Raw genomic sequence first — 13,887 nt, forward strand, 5'->3', positions numbered from 1 at the left:
AACTTTGAGATGTTGAAAAAGATCTTCTGATGTGTTCTACAGTTTTGGCTTCGTATATGTTTAAATTCATTTTGAGGGGAATTTCTTTCAAAAATTTCAAACGTGATAGAAATCCGTGTATTTTCCTGATTAAATGTGACATATGTAGATCGCATTTCATATATCGATCTAGAACTACTCCAAAAATTTGATTGTAGTGGCCTCCGGTATTGAAGTTTCCTCGTTTATTTTTAAAGGATGTTTGGAAGGTTATTAGTGTAGGAGGAGAATGTAGTATTTTTTGGCAATTTGTTATGTTCAAACCATCTGACGATTGTGTCAGAGTTTTGAGTTGTTCCCACGTGTTCGATTTATACAGTACAGCTGTATCATCAGCAAAACTCAAAATTTCACCTGCTGATTGAAGTGTTAACAAGCTATCAATGTATATGGTAAATAAAACAGGGCCCAAGATTGTTCCCTGCGGGATACTATACGTAACTTTTGCTTGATTACTCAGTGTACCATCGATATTCACCACTTGTTTTCTATCAGAGAGATACGATCACATGAGATCGTACATCTTGCCGTGCATGCCAATATTCTGCAAATTTTCTAGCAGCCTTTTGTGACAGACGGTGTCAAACGCCTTGGAGATCGACAAAGATATAAATTGCTGGCTATGAATTGTCATCGTCCATCCTTGTCCTTTCCAGGAAGGTGGACAGGTCACTAGGAGACATCTCCTTTATATTGGCAGGTGTAAGCCAAGACTCGCCGAACACACACTCTCTTTGGCAACCTTGAGGTGTCTCACAGTGGCCTCCGCGAAGGTTTTGGAAGGTGTAGCGACATTACTGTCGTTGCGCGGCTTCTTCAACCTTCTTGGGGTTCCCCCCGTGGAGGTGCACAAGTGAGGGAGCTTTTATGCAGGGGCAGCGGGTTCCTTGCCTTTATTCAAGGCGGAGCTCTTGGCGCCCTCCGCAGAAAGTGCTCTTGCTGTTGGAGGTGGAGTGGGGGAGGGAGAGGGTGCAATTATAGTTACTGCCACTCCTGCCTCCTTTGCTCTCTTTCTCTTTTTGGCTTCGGCGCTGCAAATACGCGTACGCCTTGGCCTTTGTATTACATCACGAGGGATCTGCTATGTCCAGCCTCACTCCAAGCGGTAGATTGGGGTTCACTCCCAGCGGTGGAGTTTTTTCGCCTAGAGTCTAAAAAGGGTATATCAAATTGAGTTCTCAATTGTGATGTTCTAATGTTGTTGTAATCGGGTTTACTACGATATTTCTTATAATATAGGTACCTACCTTAGAAATATTTTCTGAAAAGTTGTTTGGTATTTTCCATTCTAAATTACAGAACCGTATTCGAGTTCAGATCTCACTAGCGAGAAATAGAGTACTTTTATGGAATCTATGTTACCAAAAAGAGAAGTCTATCTTAAAATGAATCCTAAAGCTCGATTTGCGGTATTTCTTATATGTTCAATATGTTTCTTAAATGATAATTTGCAATCATAGGTTATTCCTAAGTCTTTCCATTCATGCACCCTTTTTAGCGATTCGTTGTTCATGCGATAGTCAAAAGAAATGGGATCCTTTTGGCGGGTAATTGTCATAACCTAACATTTTTTTAGGTTAAAATCTAACTTACATCGAACACTCCAAACCAATGAACTATTCAAATCTTTCTGTAGGGCGGAGCAATCTCTGACTAATCTCACCTGTTTGAAAATTTTCACATCATCGGGCAAAAAGCAGACATTTTGAGTGCTCGATATAATCTGGCAAGTCATTAATGAATAACAAAAAGAACAAGGGCCCCAAATTTGAATCTTGGGGTACCCCTGAAGAAGCATGAAATTTGCCTGAGGTATTTCCATCATGCTTAACCTAAAAGATTCATGATATTTTCGAATAGTCCAAATCGATATAACTTTTGCAGCAAAACACCAAGGTCTACCCTGTCGAAGGCCTTGATAAAATCCATGAATATTGTGTCCAGTTGAACCTTATTTTTTAAGGAGTTATTTGCTTCGTGGGTATATAATATCCCCCTCTAGTTTGGAACATCGAAGAAATGTTGGAGGTTTGTCTCTCTTTTATATATACTCTCACGGGAGATGTTCAAGTGACTTGGCACATTTTATTCCACCATATCAGAAATATGCGACAGACTGTGGCTGCTCATCATTTTGTGGTTCAACTCACTACATCTCGAACTTGACTGCTTGAGAACACTTCCATTTGTAGAGCTGCGTTTGTGTGGAATACACTTTCTGAGAACGTTTTCCCAAATGGATTTAATTTCCAGCGATTCAAATCCACCGCTTCTAGAGACCCTTAAAGATTTTTCTGTAGTGCTTGTGTTTTGTCTTTGAAAAATACAGTTTCGATATTTATCAGACATTAACATACTAACAGATCAAGTTGAATATAAATTTGCTTCTAACTTGAAGAAAATAATATACAATTGTTCTTGAATACTTTATTATCAAAATTCCAATGCTGCAAAGCAATTTTTTGAATTGAGGAGGAGGTATTATTCTTCAGCGTCTGTTACTTCAGTTTCTGTTTGCTGTGGGGCTTCAGTTCCTGTTTGTTGAGGGGCTTCCGTTCCTGCAATCTCCCTCTCAGGTGAATCCTTGGACTCTTTTGGGGAAGCCGTACCAAAACCTCCCATTTCTACTTCAGCCTCCAGTGTTTCATTGAAAGACTCCAAATTTCCGTCGATCATTCTGATGTGGTTTATGATACCCCTTGAAAAAATAACAAATGATAATAATGATAATAATTTTCAATTCTTCTATCAAGTTCAAGATTTTAAAAAAAACACGCCTTCCACACACCAGAACACCAACACTCTTCATGAAGTGGGTATTATCTGATGAGTTAACGTCGTTAAATCATTATCATTATCAAAAAAACACGTCTTCCACACACCAGAACACCAACACTCTTCATGAAGTAGGTATTACCTGACAAGTGTATTTGTTGTTTAAGCAGCAATTATGTTAATACAGTGATAATATTCGAAAGCAAATTTCTTGATTGTTAAAGATAGAGGAGGTTCATAACTTCTGGCTTCTGGTTCAACCAGTTTGACTTGGGAAATGAGAGGTTGTCACCTTTGAGAGATTGAGGATCTTTGATGTACAGTCATAGATACACAGATAGACAGTGAAACTTACTTCGAATATCATCAGGCATACCTCAGGGAATACATCTTGGGTCCTATTTCATTTGTTCTATAAAGAGCCGGTATAGAAATTATTTTGTAATTGTTGTATTATGAGGATACTTTCAAGCCTTGATAATAAAACAATGCTGCTGATCAAAAAACATATATCAACCTTCAAAAAGATTTATAGTTTTTAGACCAAGTAGATTAAAATCCAATATGTTCCAGCCAATACATGAAGAGTTGATTATCAACGAGTAGAAACAGTTGGATCCTCCGGGAGGAGGAAATATCAAGAGCAGATAGTTGTTGGTTCAAAGATGGATCAAAAACAACTTTCGGTTCCGGTGTAGGTGTTTTCAGTCGCAGACTCAAGGCAGAGATATCAACATGCCTTGGCACTTATGCAACTGTATTTCAAGCGGAAATTTACGCTATTGAATTGTTTGCGGAGATATTGGAAGAATCCAACCTCAACACAAGTCAATAAAAATATTCTCGGACAGTCCTGCGGCGTTGGAAGCTCTTGGCTCCTACCGAGCTACGTCTAAATTGGTAGCAAATTACCAAAAACGACTCTCTTCAATAGGAAGATTCAACATATTGTCTCTGGTCTGGATTCTTGGCTATACTGGTCTGGAAAACAATGAGGCTGCTGACTCACTTGCAAAGGAGGGTGCTGCAGCTTCATCAGACTAGAACCTGTCATTGGTATCGCGCTATGATTGAACACCTGAATGGCACGACGAATATTCTACGACTGGCTCACTCCAAGGTGTTTATTTACCCTTCGAAGCTTGATACCAAACAGTTGTTGAACTGCAGTAGCAATGAACTACCATGTCCAACAGGCCTTCTTGCAAGTCACTTTCATTTGAATCATCATATGCAAAGACTCGGACTGTCGGAAGACAGTGTTGGTCACCTTTGTTTGGAAAATGATGAAACAGCAGGGCACATACTCTATGCCTGGCCCGCTGAGGACCGAATGAGGTTTTTAGAGTTCGGCAGAGCCGTACTCTTACCATCTGACCTGAAAGACCACTCACCATAAAATTTAATCAGCCTCGTTGAGAAGATGGGTTTACTTGGTCGAGTGTGATTAGGCGTGAGCCACAATAAACCCATGCGGGCAGCGATGGAGGGTTGAATATAATTCAGGTAATTCAGGTAATTTATTCAGGTAATTCAGGTAATTTACAGAAAAAATTTTACAAAAAGGGAAAAAAAGAAGAATGAGGTAATAAACCACTGTGAGTCACCTAAGCAAGCTTGTGATGTGATTCTCACAGCGGCATTACGATATATATATAATATTTATATAGTACAGTATTCAAACGTCTAATTTAACTTCTATAACATGTATTACATAGAATGGCGAGATATAGTTAGTAGCAACCCTGTGCAGGTCTAGAGGATTTGTTACAAAATCTACGTTGTTTAGGTCAATATGTATTTAGAAATAGGTCTTTTATTTTTTCATGATTTTGTTCTATAAAGCACTTTAGTTCTTTTTTCAACTTATAGTTCTTAGTGATATTTTTTATATGTGGAGGCAACATATTAAAGAGTTTGGGACCGTAGTAACTCATAAATCTTTGAGTATGATTTTTTTTACATAATGGTACCACTGTGTTTCGCTTGGCTTTAGCACGAGTATTGTGAAAGTGTGGTAAAGCTGGTAATTGAGATTTCATCATCCATAGTAAGCAATGGTAGGTATATAGTTTTCTTACATCAAATAATCCTGTCTCCCTAGCTAGAGAGCTTCGCCAAAGTAGTCCTTCTCAGATATAATACACTTGTGCAAGGTTTCACGTGGGCTGGAAAGTTCATAGGCTATCACACAGATGGCGCTACTGGTATTAAATCCAAATAATTTTCAGTTAACCCAAACCTGCAAAAGACATGTGCTCAAATTTCCCAGCTGTCGGATTACTAGAGTGTGGGATGCACGCAGTAGACGCCCCAAAGAGTTTGTTAGCGACGAAAACATCATCAACAAAGTTCAATAATTTTGGATGACTGGAAATTGACATTGATATTGGTATCTGAGGCTTTAAAGATATCAAAAGAACGTATTGGAGATATCGAGCATGAATATTTGTGTATGCCAAAGTGGGTGCTGCGCGATATCACTGTTGACCAAAAACAAGGGCGAACTGATGATTCTGAGCAGTGTTTGGAGCTGTTCCACCATGAAAAAACGCAAATTTATACGTCGATATGTGACAATGGATGAAACTTGGCTCCATCAGGAACGAAACAAACTCTTTGGGGCGTCTACTGCGTGCATCCCACACTCTAGTAATCCGACAGCTGGGAAATTTGAGCACATGTCTTTTGCAGGTTTGGGTTAACTGAAAATTATTTGGATTTAATACCAGTAGCGCCATCTGTGTGATAGCCTATGAACTTTCCAGCCCACGTGAAACCTTGCACAAGTGTATTATATCTGAGAAGGACTACTTTGGCGAAGCTCTCTAGCTTTGCCAACAGAGACAGGCTTGTCTGGCTATCAGTGGTGCCATCAGTACCACACCGTCAGCGGCCATGGAGATCCTTCTAGATCTACCTCCTCTCCACATTTTTCTGGAGAGAGAGGCTAGATGGACTGCGTATAGACTTGTTCACATTGCCAATCGTACAAATCAATTTAATGCAGAGTGCAGCAGACTGGTGGTTAACACTGGAAGTCACAGCTTTCTAGAATTAATCTCTGACTTTATGCCTCCAAATGTCAACTACGAACTGCCTTATAAAGTACTGTTTCCGAGTAGAGAGGACTGGATTCTCCGAGAGAAGGAAATATTGAAAGCAGATAGTTGTTGGTTTACAGATGGATTGTGTGCGGAGATATTGGAAAAATCTAACCTCGTGAACAAGTCAATAAAAATATTCTCGGACAGTCAAGTGGCGTTGGAAGCTCTTGGCTCCTACCGACAACGTTTATATTGGTGGCAAATTGCCAAAAACGACTCTCCCCAATAGGAAGACTTTACAGATTGTCTCTGGTCTGGATTCCTGGCAATACTGGCCTGGAAGGCAATGAGGTTACTGACTCCCTTGCAAAGGAGGGTGATGCAAGCAGCTTCGTAGGTCCAGATCCTGCCATTGGCATCGCTTTAGGCTTTGCAAAACAAAGATTGAACACCTGGACAGCAAGAAGATTTATGGACTTCTAGTAGAATCTTCCAGGATTGGCTCACTCCAAGGCGTTCATTTAAACTTTGAAGCTTGATACCAAATAGTTGTTGGACTGCAGTAGGGATGAACTACGATGTCCAACAGGCCTTTTACAGGTCGCTGTCATTTGAATCGGAAGACAGTGTTTGGAAAATGATGAAACACCAGACCACATGCTTTGTACTTGCCCCGCTGGGGACTGAATCATGTTTTTAGTGTCCTGAAAGACCATTAAGAGTTACGACCGCACCGGGGGGCCGATTAGGCCCCCCAGACGCACCCTGGCGTTGGATGCGATCGGGTGTGGAGGGGTGGATTTTCGGGAAATCCTTGCGGGTACCGCCCCTCACCCCACACCAACAGGATTTCGCAGGGCTTCCTCCCGCTCACCGAACCCGGAATTGCTTCCTTACATCTACTTAGTGTGGCTAACCAAGAGACAGGACCATCGGCAGCGTTCGACCGAACGTTCGTACAAGTTAACTAAGCTCTTCTTTCGCCAGAGAGTGCTCGCGTCGCACACCTGCCCCCGCCAACCATGCCAAATCAATTGGGAATATGGTCCCGGAAGTGGCCGGTCGGGGTCCTAAGCTCGGATACTAGTAGCTCCGTCCAACCAGGGTCCGACACCTCAAGCGTCTGCCTTGGTGCCCTCCAAGACTAGACTCGGATACTAGTGCCCGGAAGGACCGCGAGCCCCGACACCTCGAACGCTCGGATCCGTACAGAAGCAGGCGAGGATCACGGAACAGCATAAGCCGTCCAGTGCCTCGGTATGGGGCTGCAATGCACCCATGAATGGATTACCGCAACCCTGTATCCCTTTACCCGCTAGCGGAGCCGCTGCCCCTAAGAGGCCAACGCCAGTTGGAGATGAGGCTCACTAGCTTTCAGCCGCGAGCGGGCACTCACCTCCCCCTAGAACTCATGTTAGGAAAGTTCTCTTTCCAACGTTTGATGAGTAACCGTCGAGGACTCTTTCGAACATCCTCTACCACACATCATATGTCGAAGATGTCGCGCCCATTACCCGTGTAGGTGCGGGATAGGGCGGTTCATCAACAACTTTTGGGTGTACGTCGTGTGGTCTGCACCGCATACCCTTACGTTACCCCGAGGAGCACTCATGTTAGGAAAGTTACCTTTCCAGCGTTGGATAAGTAACCGACGAGGGCTCTTGCGAGACACCTCTCCCACACATCTAGCTTAAAACCGGCCAACGCCTGTTACCCGCAGGTGCGGGATTGGGTGGTTGACCGATAACTTTACTGGGTGAGTGCCATGTGGTCTGCACCGGGGGACTGTCAAACACCCATAAGAGAGAGACAGTGATCCCCCGCCACTCACCATACAAACTAATGGGCTTCGTTGAGAAGCTGGGTTTATTTGGTCAATAAACCCTTGAGAGTTGCGGTGGAGGGTCACTTGAATCTAACTTTGAAGGGGACAAAATAGAAATTGATGAATAAATGAATATTTTTTAGGAAAAATGAAAATTCACCCCATTTTTTGAAAAGAAGCGTATTTTCAATCAGCCCAATGCAAACGTCTTTTTCGAAATTAGCACGAAATTTGTCTCTAACTTGTACTGTTTTAAAAAATCTGTTTTAAAATCTGTTTTCCGGTGATCAGCTGTCGCCCTCATACGAACGACAACTCTCTGAAGTTCAGAAACTTGTGCGAGCTAAGGACTAACGAGGTTTTACCTTTTAACGTGTGGTTTCTAACACGGTTGCAGAATCATCCTAGCTTCAACCAGATAAATTATCTCGTGAAAAATATCTGGTCGAAGCGAGAATCGAACCCACGGCCTTCCGATCGTGAGTCGGGCGCACTACCACCGCAGCCAATTTCACGACTCAATAAATAAATGATGTATGACTGAAAGTGAAACTGTGTATTAAATAAATATGTGTTCAAGAATTTGATCGGATCATTTTCAAGAAAAGTGTTACAGTGTGGTGAAAGTGTTCGCTCTGTTTTTCCATTCTTACATGATTCCGTGGTCAAAGTATTACAGTTCTGGTGTACGGAAAATGTTTTCGTGGTTTTTCTGGATCCATTCATCTTTAAGGACAATGGCGGCAAAAAGATCTTACGTGACATTGGGGGGATTACAACCAAACTCATCTCTGACACATTCCAAGTAACTCAGCGTCCACCGTAGATGGTCCTTCGAGATGTCTTTGTGGCCTGCAGCTAAGAGCATGATGGTGGTGATTGATATCGCCAACATGTCGATGGTGTCTTGGAGCGGGTTGGGTTGTAGTGGTTTCTCGTCAGCGTATTCTTCGTCGTCGTCGAATAATATCCACGGAACCGTAGTAAGAGCATGGTGGATGCGATGCTCTCGGGAGGTGGTGCCAGGAGTTGAAGTGAAACTAGAAAAAATTGTTATTTCACTAGATTGTAGTGTGGTACAATTTTTGGGAATCATGAATGAATGAAAGCCATGACATCTCCTCTCACGGAAACGGCATCTTTGGGATCGATTGAAAACTCAATTGACGAATATCAAATATGAACTGTGTGCGGTGGTAGTAGTTGATTTAAGCCGATTTCGAAACCTCCCCCACCATTTTGAATCTTGAAATTACATACCTCGCACGACGTAGCCAAGGTGACTTTGAGGAAGTGTTTCGAGTTTGAAGTTGAACTACGTCACACGACGCAAGCAAGGTGACTTTGAGATGGTGTATTGGGTTTGACCTTGAATGATCTTCATTGATTCAAGCGTCTATTTCGAAGATTCAAGAATTAGACCTTGAACGACCTCAGCTGCATGGCCGAAGAGGCTTTTGGAGTGCATTTTCAGTTTAACTTTGAGTGACCTTCTGCAATATCATATGCCTTTACTGCGGTGAGTTTGAGGACGCTCATGTAATCTCTTTCCCCCACCACTTTTTGAAAAAACATTCAACAGAGGGTCCACTCATTCAGAGAAGTCAGTTTGTAATTGCGCGTACTGAATATCCCTACCAAAAATATGTTTCACTGTGATTGGTGCTATAGAAGTTTCAGTCACAAAGACATCTGTCGTCATCAAATGCAATCTTGCAAGACAGATGATGATGCAAGTCCTCCAGCAAAACGACCCAGAGCGATTTCTGCCTAACCAAGTGTAGATCAGGTATTGTGCAACTATCGTAATAGAATGGTGCCTGCGAATAGGACACTTCCATAGAGCTTTGGTTCCTTGTGATCTTCTGTTGGTTAAACTCACAAAATGACATCAAAAGTATTTGTGCAAAATGAAAATGGTACAAATTCACATCGTTAACTTAATTGGAATGTTCTAGCTCTCTCTTCGTCTTTCTCTTTCAGCAGTATTGGCTTTTATAAATATACTGACCCGTTCAGTCCAACTGATGGAGCTACCAAGTAATGAAACGCGTCTCAAATGAAATTAATTTTGAAAATACTTCAGAAGTATTTTCATGGATAGTACCAAATATATGTATGTTTCAAGTGGAGTCAAGTAAAAGCAATTGTGTTCATTTATGCATTTCAGTTTTGTTTTGTTAATGATGAGAGAACACTGAAAGAAGCAGTTTATTCTGGGCATCGAAATAATAATTTCCATGATCATCCACCAAGTAGTACTATGCAATTGATGATTTGTTTGGTCATAATTCATTATTTTTCATCAAATGTGAATTTTAAATGTGAAAATAATGGGAATACGGAACCAGACACCTTTCTGAAGCATATCAACAGCGTAAAACCCTCCATCACCTTCACAATGGAGATGGAAATTCACAACGAATTGCCATTCTCAGACGTATTGGTGTAGAGGACCAACACTAAGTGGGAAACACACGTATATTGAAAACTCAGTCACACGGAACAGTATCTAAATCATGAATCCTACCACCATCAATCTATCAAAAGGGAAATCATCAAGACCGTGCTTTTGCGATTTTCAATAGGAAGAAAGTCTCCTTTTAGCTTGATACACTTGTCTCAGGGATGCTTCAACTTCTTTAATCCGTCGGGAAAATACGTTTTCTGAAGGTCTGCGAAGTACGCATCCGTGGCGTCGATAACCTTCTCATTCCAACTAAAATTTCTACCCGGCGAGTGAATTTTTCAAGTATGAAAAAAAAAGAAGTCGCACGGGGTCAAATCTGGAGAAAACGTTGGATGAGGTAGCAGTTCGTAGCCCAATGCGACCAATCTGGCCGTGGCATTGTCTTGGCGGAAGAACACTGTTTTTTCGCCAAATGGGACCCTGTGACTGTTTTGCCCTTATCCAAGTACTTGTGATGCACTGTTTGGAACGTTTTGTGTAGTAATGAATATTACTGGAGTTTTTCCCAACACCAAACCGTTATTTCAATACCTCGATACGTGTTTCGATCACCAAGTGATCATCTTCAAAAGGACGATCAAACAGTTTGATCTTCCGTTTGAAGATGACCACTTGGTAATCGAAACACGTGTCGAGGTGTTAAAATAACGCTTTGGTGTTGGGAAAAACTCCAGTGATATTCTTATTCAAGTAGTCGATTTAGATCACACCTTGTGAATCCGAGAAAACGGTGGCCATCGCCTTTCCGACCGGTAGGACAGTCTTCCCTCACTTCGTAGCACTTTCGCCATTGTTTCGACTGTTCCTTGGTCTCTGATGTGTACTAGTGGATCCATGTTTTGTCGACGGTCAAGAAACAACGCAGAAATTCCTTCGGATTGCGCTAAAGCTGCTTTGAAGTGGTCTCACGATTGCGCTTGTTGTCCAAAGTGAACTGACAGCTTCCTCACATCTGTTTGGAAGATGATGCTATAGCAGAGCACATGACTTTGCAGAGTTTGAATTTGTGTGACCCCGGGCTGCAATGGAAGGTAGATTAGACCTACTCGATTTGAGTAGGTCTAATCTACCTCACCTAACCTGATAGAGAGGAAGAGATATTTCACAAAGAATAGATAATAACATCGTTTCAAACATTAATGGAAATAACTCAAATGGTATATTCTTACAATCTGGCGTCAATGATGCTCTTCGATTTCGAACGTGTGGACCTCGTCGATCTCAACGATCTGCTGGACTTGAGAGTTCCTTTTGATCCTTTCGGGCCAAGCGGTATCTCAGGTTCGGGCAATTCTATATTTGCGATTCCTCCAGGTCTGGGAAGAACGAAAAACACTTCTGGATTGGTTTCGTTTAAGTAAGCCATGTCTGTAGAGTATTGAGACAACTTAATTACAGAAAATTTGCAAGAAAACTTTAGACTTCAAACTTTGACAGGATGATTAGTCCAGTCGATGAAGTTTTTCTTCTTCGAATGTTTGCAGCTTGTCCGATTTATATGAAATTAAGTGAATAACAGTTCATTTCCCAAGCAGTTCCCCGAGTGAAAAGAAACCAGACAAGCTTGAATCATTCAGAACAAGAGGGTTATTATGCTGACAGTAGTCTAGTTGGGCAAAAAGTAATGGCTGTTGAAACATTAATATTCTCAAGTGATTAAAAGACCTTTCAGGATATTTCAGAAAGTACAGTCTATCTTATCTTGCGTTTGTAGATCATTTACTGGAAAAATCCTTACTTTGTAATACATGCTCGAAAGGTAGCAAAAATGTATGTGATTTTCTAGAACTTCAACTAGCATTTCCTAATATGACTGATAATCAGTCCATGCAAATCTTAATGTTAAATCATCTGAAAATTGAACTTTAAACGGGCGATGATCAACTGTATGACCAAATATGCGCCAAATTAATTGACTGTTATATAACAAGTATAACTGAGGCACCAGTCAATCTAATAATAACAATGATGATCTTCAAACATGACTCAACCTCTGACGGAAGCACCAAACCACAATCTTTATGCATTCATTGTTCAATGTGGTTCTGGTATTGAATCTGGACATTATTACGCATTGGTCAAAGACGAAACGGACTGGTTTAAGTTTGACGATAGTCGTGTCACGAAGTGTTCTGGCTTTGTATTGAATTCATTGGAGCTTCTGCAGACACCCTACATTCAATTCTATGAAAGAGAGGACATTGGCAGATCAAGATCTTTAGATGATGTGGTGCTGCAGGTTTTTCCGGGTTTTCCTGCCGCTGAAAAAGCAAATGCGTCACTGGAATCAGTCAAATCGCCCTGGAGCGACAGAAAGTTTTTATTGTTTCATGATTTCATAATTTGTGTTGCTTCCTATATACCTACTTGTAATACTATATTTTTCAAGAGTTTCTTGTGTATTTGATCGGTTATCTGTTTGAAGTTGTTTCAAATCTTGATGCAACTTATGTTCACAGAAAAGAGCGAGATACCTAGATTTGGTAGAATTGGTAGATGGTGGTTACAAATTCAAGACTTAGATTCAGGTTGCGGGTTTTGCTGATAATCTGATTATTGATGTTACAGCAGATGAATGGATTCTTGCTGCCAAGCTCCAAGGTGATCAGTTGAAATCAGATAAAAGAATACTATAGGAAGATGACAAAGTACTGAATGAACATTAAAAAGATGCATAGACTTTTGCATGGAGAAGAATATTGGTCACCACTCCAATGCGGTAGGGAATGGATAGTTTGAGATACGATAAAACTACAAGAGACTGCATGGTCACTATGAGTTTTGACGAAGAAGACGACGTTGGGCCGATGGAAAAAAGTCCATAAGCCAAGTTGGGACGTCAAGAACGTGTCCCTGTGTCATTTTGGGACGACGGGAACGTGTCCCTGTGTTGTGGTGTGCCGTCGGGAACTTGTCCCTGTGCCATGTAGAGTCGTCGGGAACGTGTCTTTGGGCCATGCTGGGCCGTCGGGAAGGTCTATCTGTGCCATGCAATGGTGAAAGAACTTTTAGTCCCAAAGCTGTAGTACTTACTAGAAGGAGTGGAATTCCTGAAAAAAAAAAGAATAAGGAAGGTTCTGTTTTTTCGAACAAACGGTGTAATTAATCGGAACATTTTTTTTGGTTTCAGTTGAAATATAGCAGCAATCATCTAGTCAGGAATGACGGAATGTGAACTAGCATTATTGTCGACGACACCGATGGGGGCAAATAATTGCTGTGACACATTCCAATGACACATTGTTTCTTTTGATAATTTGAGTAGTCATGAGTTATGTAAGGTATTGGTGGTAACCATATGAAATTGGGATTGATTATTCATTCACTAATATGTGTTCCTCGATAGAGTACACTTTGTTAAATGTAGTGCGTTAGTCAATTGCTGTTTGAAATATCATCAAGAGTGTTGAAGTGGAAGATTGAAGTATTATTTCTACTGAAGTTCACACTAGTAATGGACTTTTATAATATTGGATTGTGTTGGCTAGAATCGTACATGAAAAACCGTAGTTTGGTGGTTGGATATATCAAGGATAACAAAGAACAAAGTACTTCAACACATGAAACAGCACGAAGATGGACTGCATTCACATACATAGATCATCAAACCAAAAAATTAACAAACATCTTCAAATCTTTCAACATTAACATCACTTACAGGCCGAACACGAAAATAACACAAAAAATAAACAGTTATGGAAAAGAAGAAGACAAAAACCTAAACGGAGTGT

The 13,887-nt window shown here is 41.1% G+C and overlaps 1 protein-coding gene across 1 annotated transcript; it reads right to left on the reverse strand.

Annotated features, from left to right (window-relative positions):
• Nucleotides 1-2,451: 2,451 nt before the first annotated feature.
• On the reverse strand, nucleotides 2,452-11,611 carry LOC111503397 (uncharacterized). The gene is made up of 3 exons (XM_023157693.2): nucleotides 11,326-11,611; nucleotides 8,445-8,726; nucleotides 2,452-2,737 (listed from the first exon to the last, which is right to left on the reverse strand). Exons 1-3 carry the CDS (start codon nucleotides 11,520-11,522, stop codon nucleotides 2,521-2,523), a joined length of 696 nt encoding a protein of 231 aa, XP_023013461.1. The 5' UTR covers nucleotides 11,523-11,611; the 3' UTR covers nucleotides 2,452-2,520.
• Nucleotides 11,612-13,887: the final 2,276 nt, after the last annotated feature.

This window comes from Leptinotarsa decemlineata, unplaced genomic scaffold, assembly GCF_025532065.1.
Source record: "Leptinotarsa decemlineata unplaced genomic scaffold, Ldec_3_MD MMD2_P_RNA_scaffold_12, whole genome shotgun sequence".
Taxonomy (NCBI): Eukaryota; Metazoa; Arthropoda; class Insecta; order Coleoptera; family Chrysomelidae; genus Leptinotarsa; species Leptinotarsa decemlineata.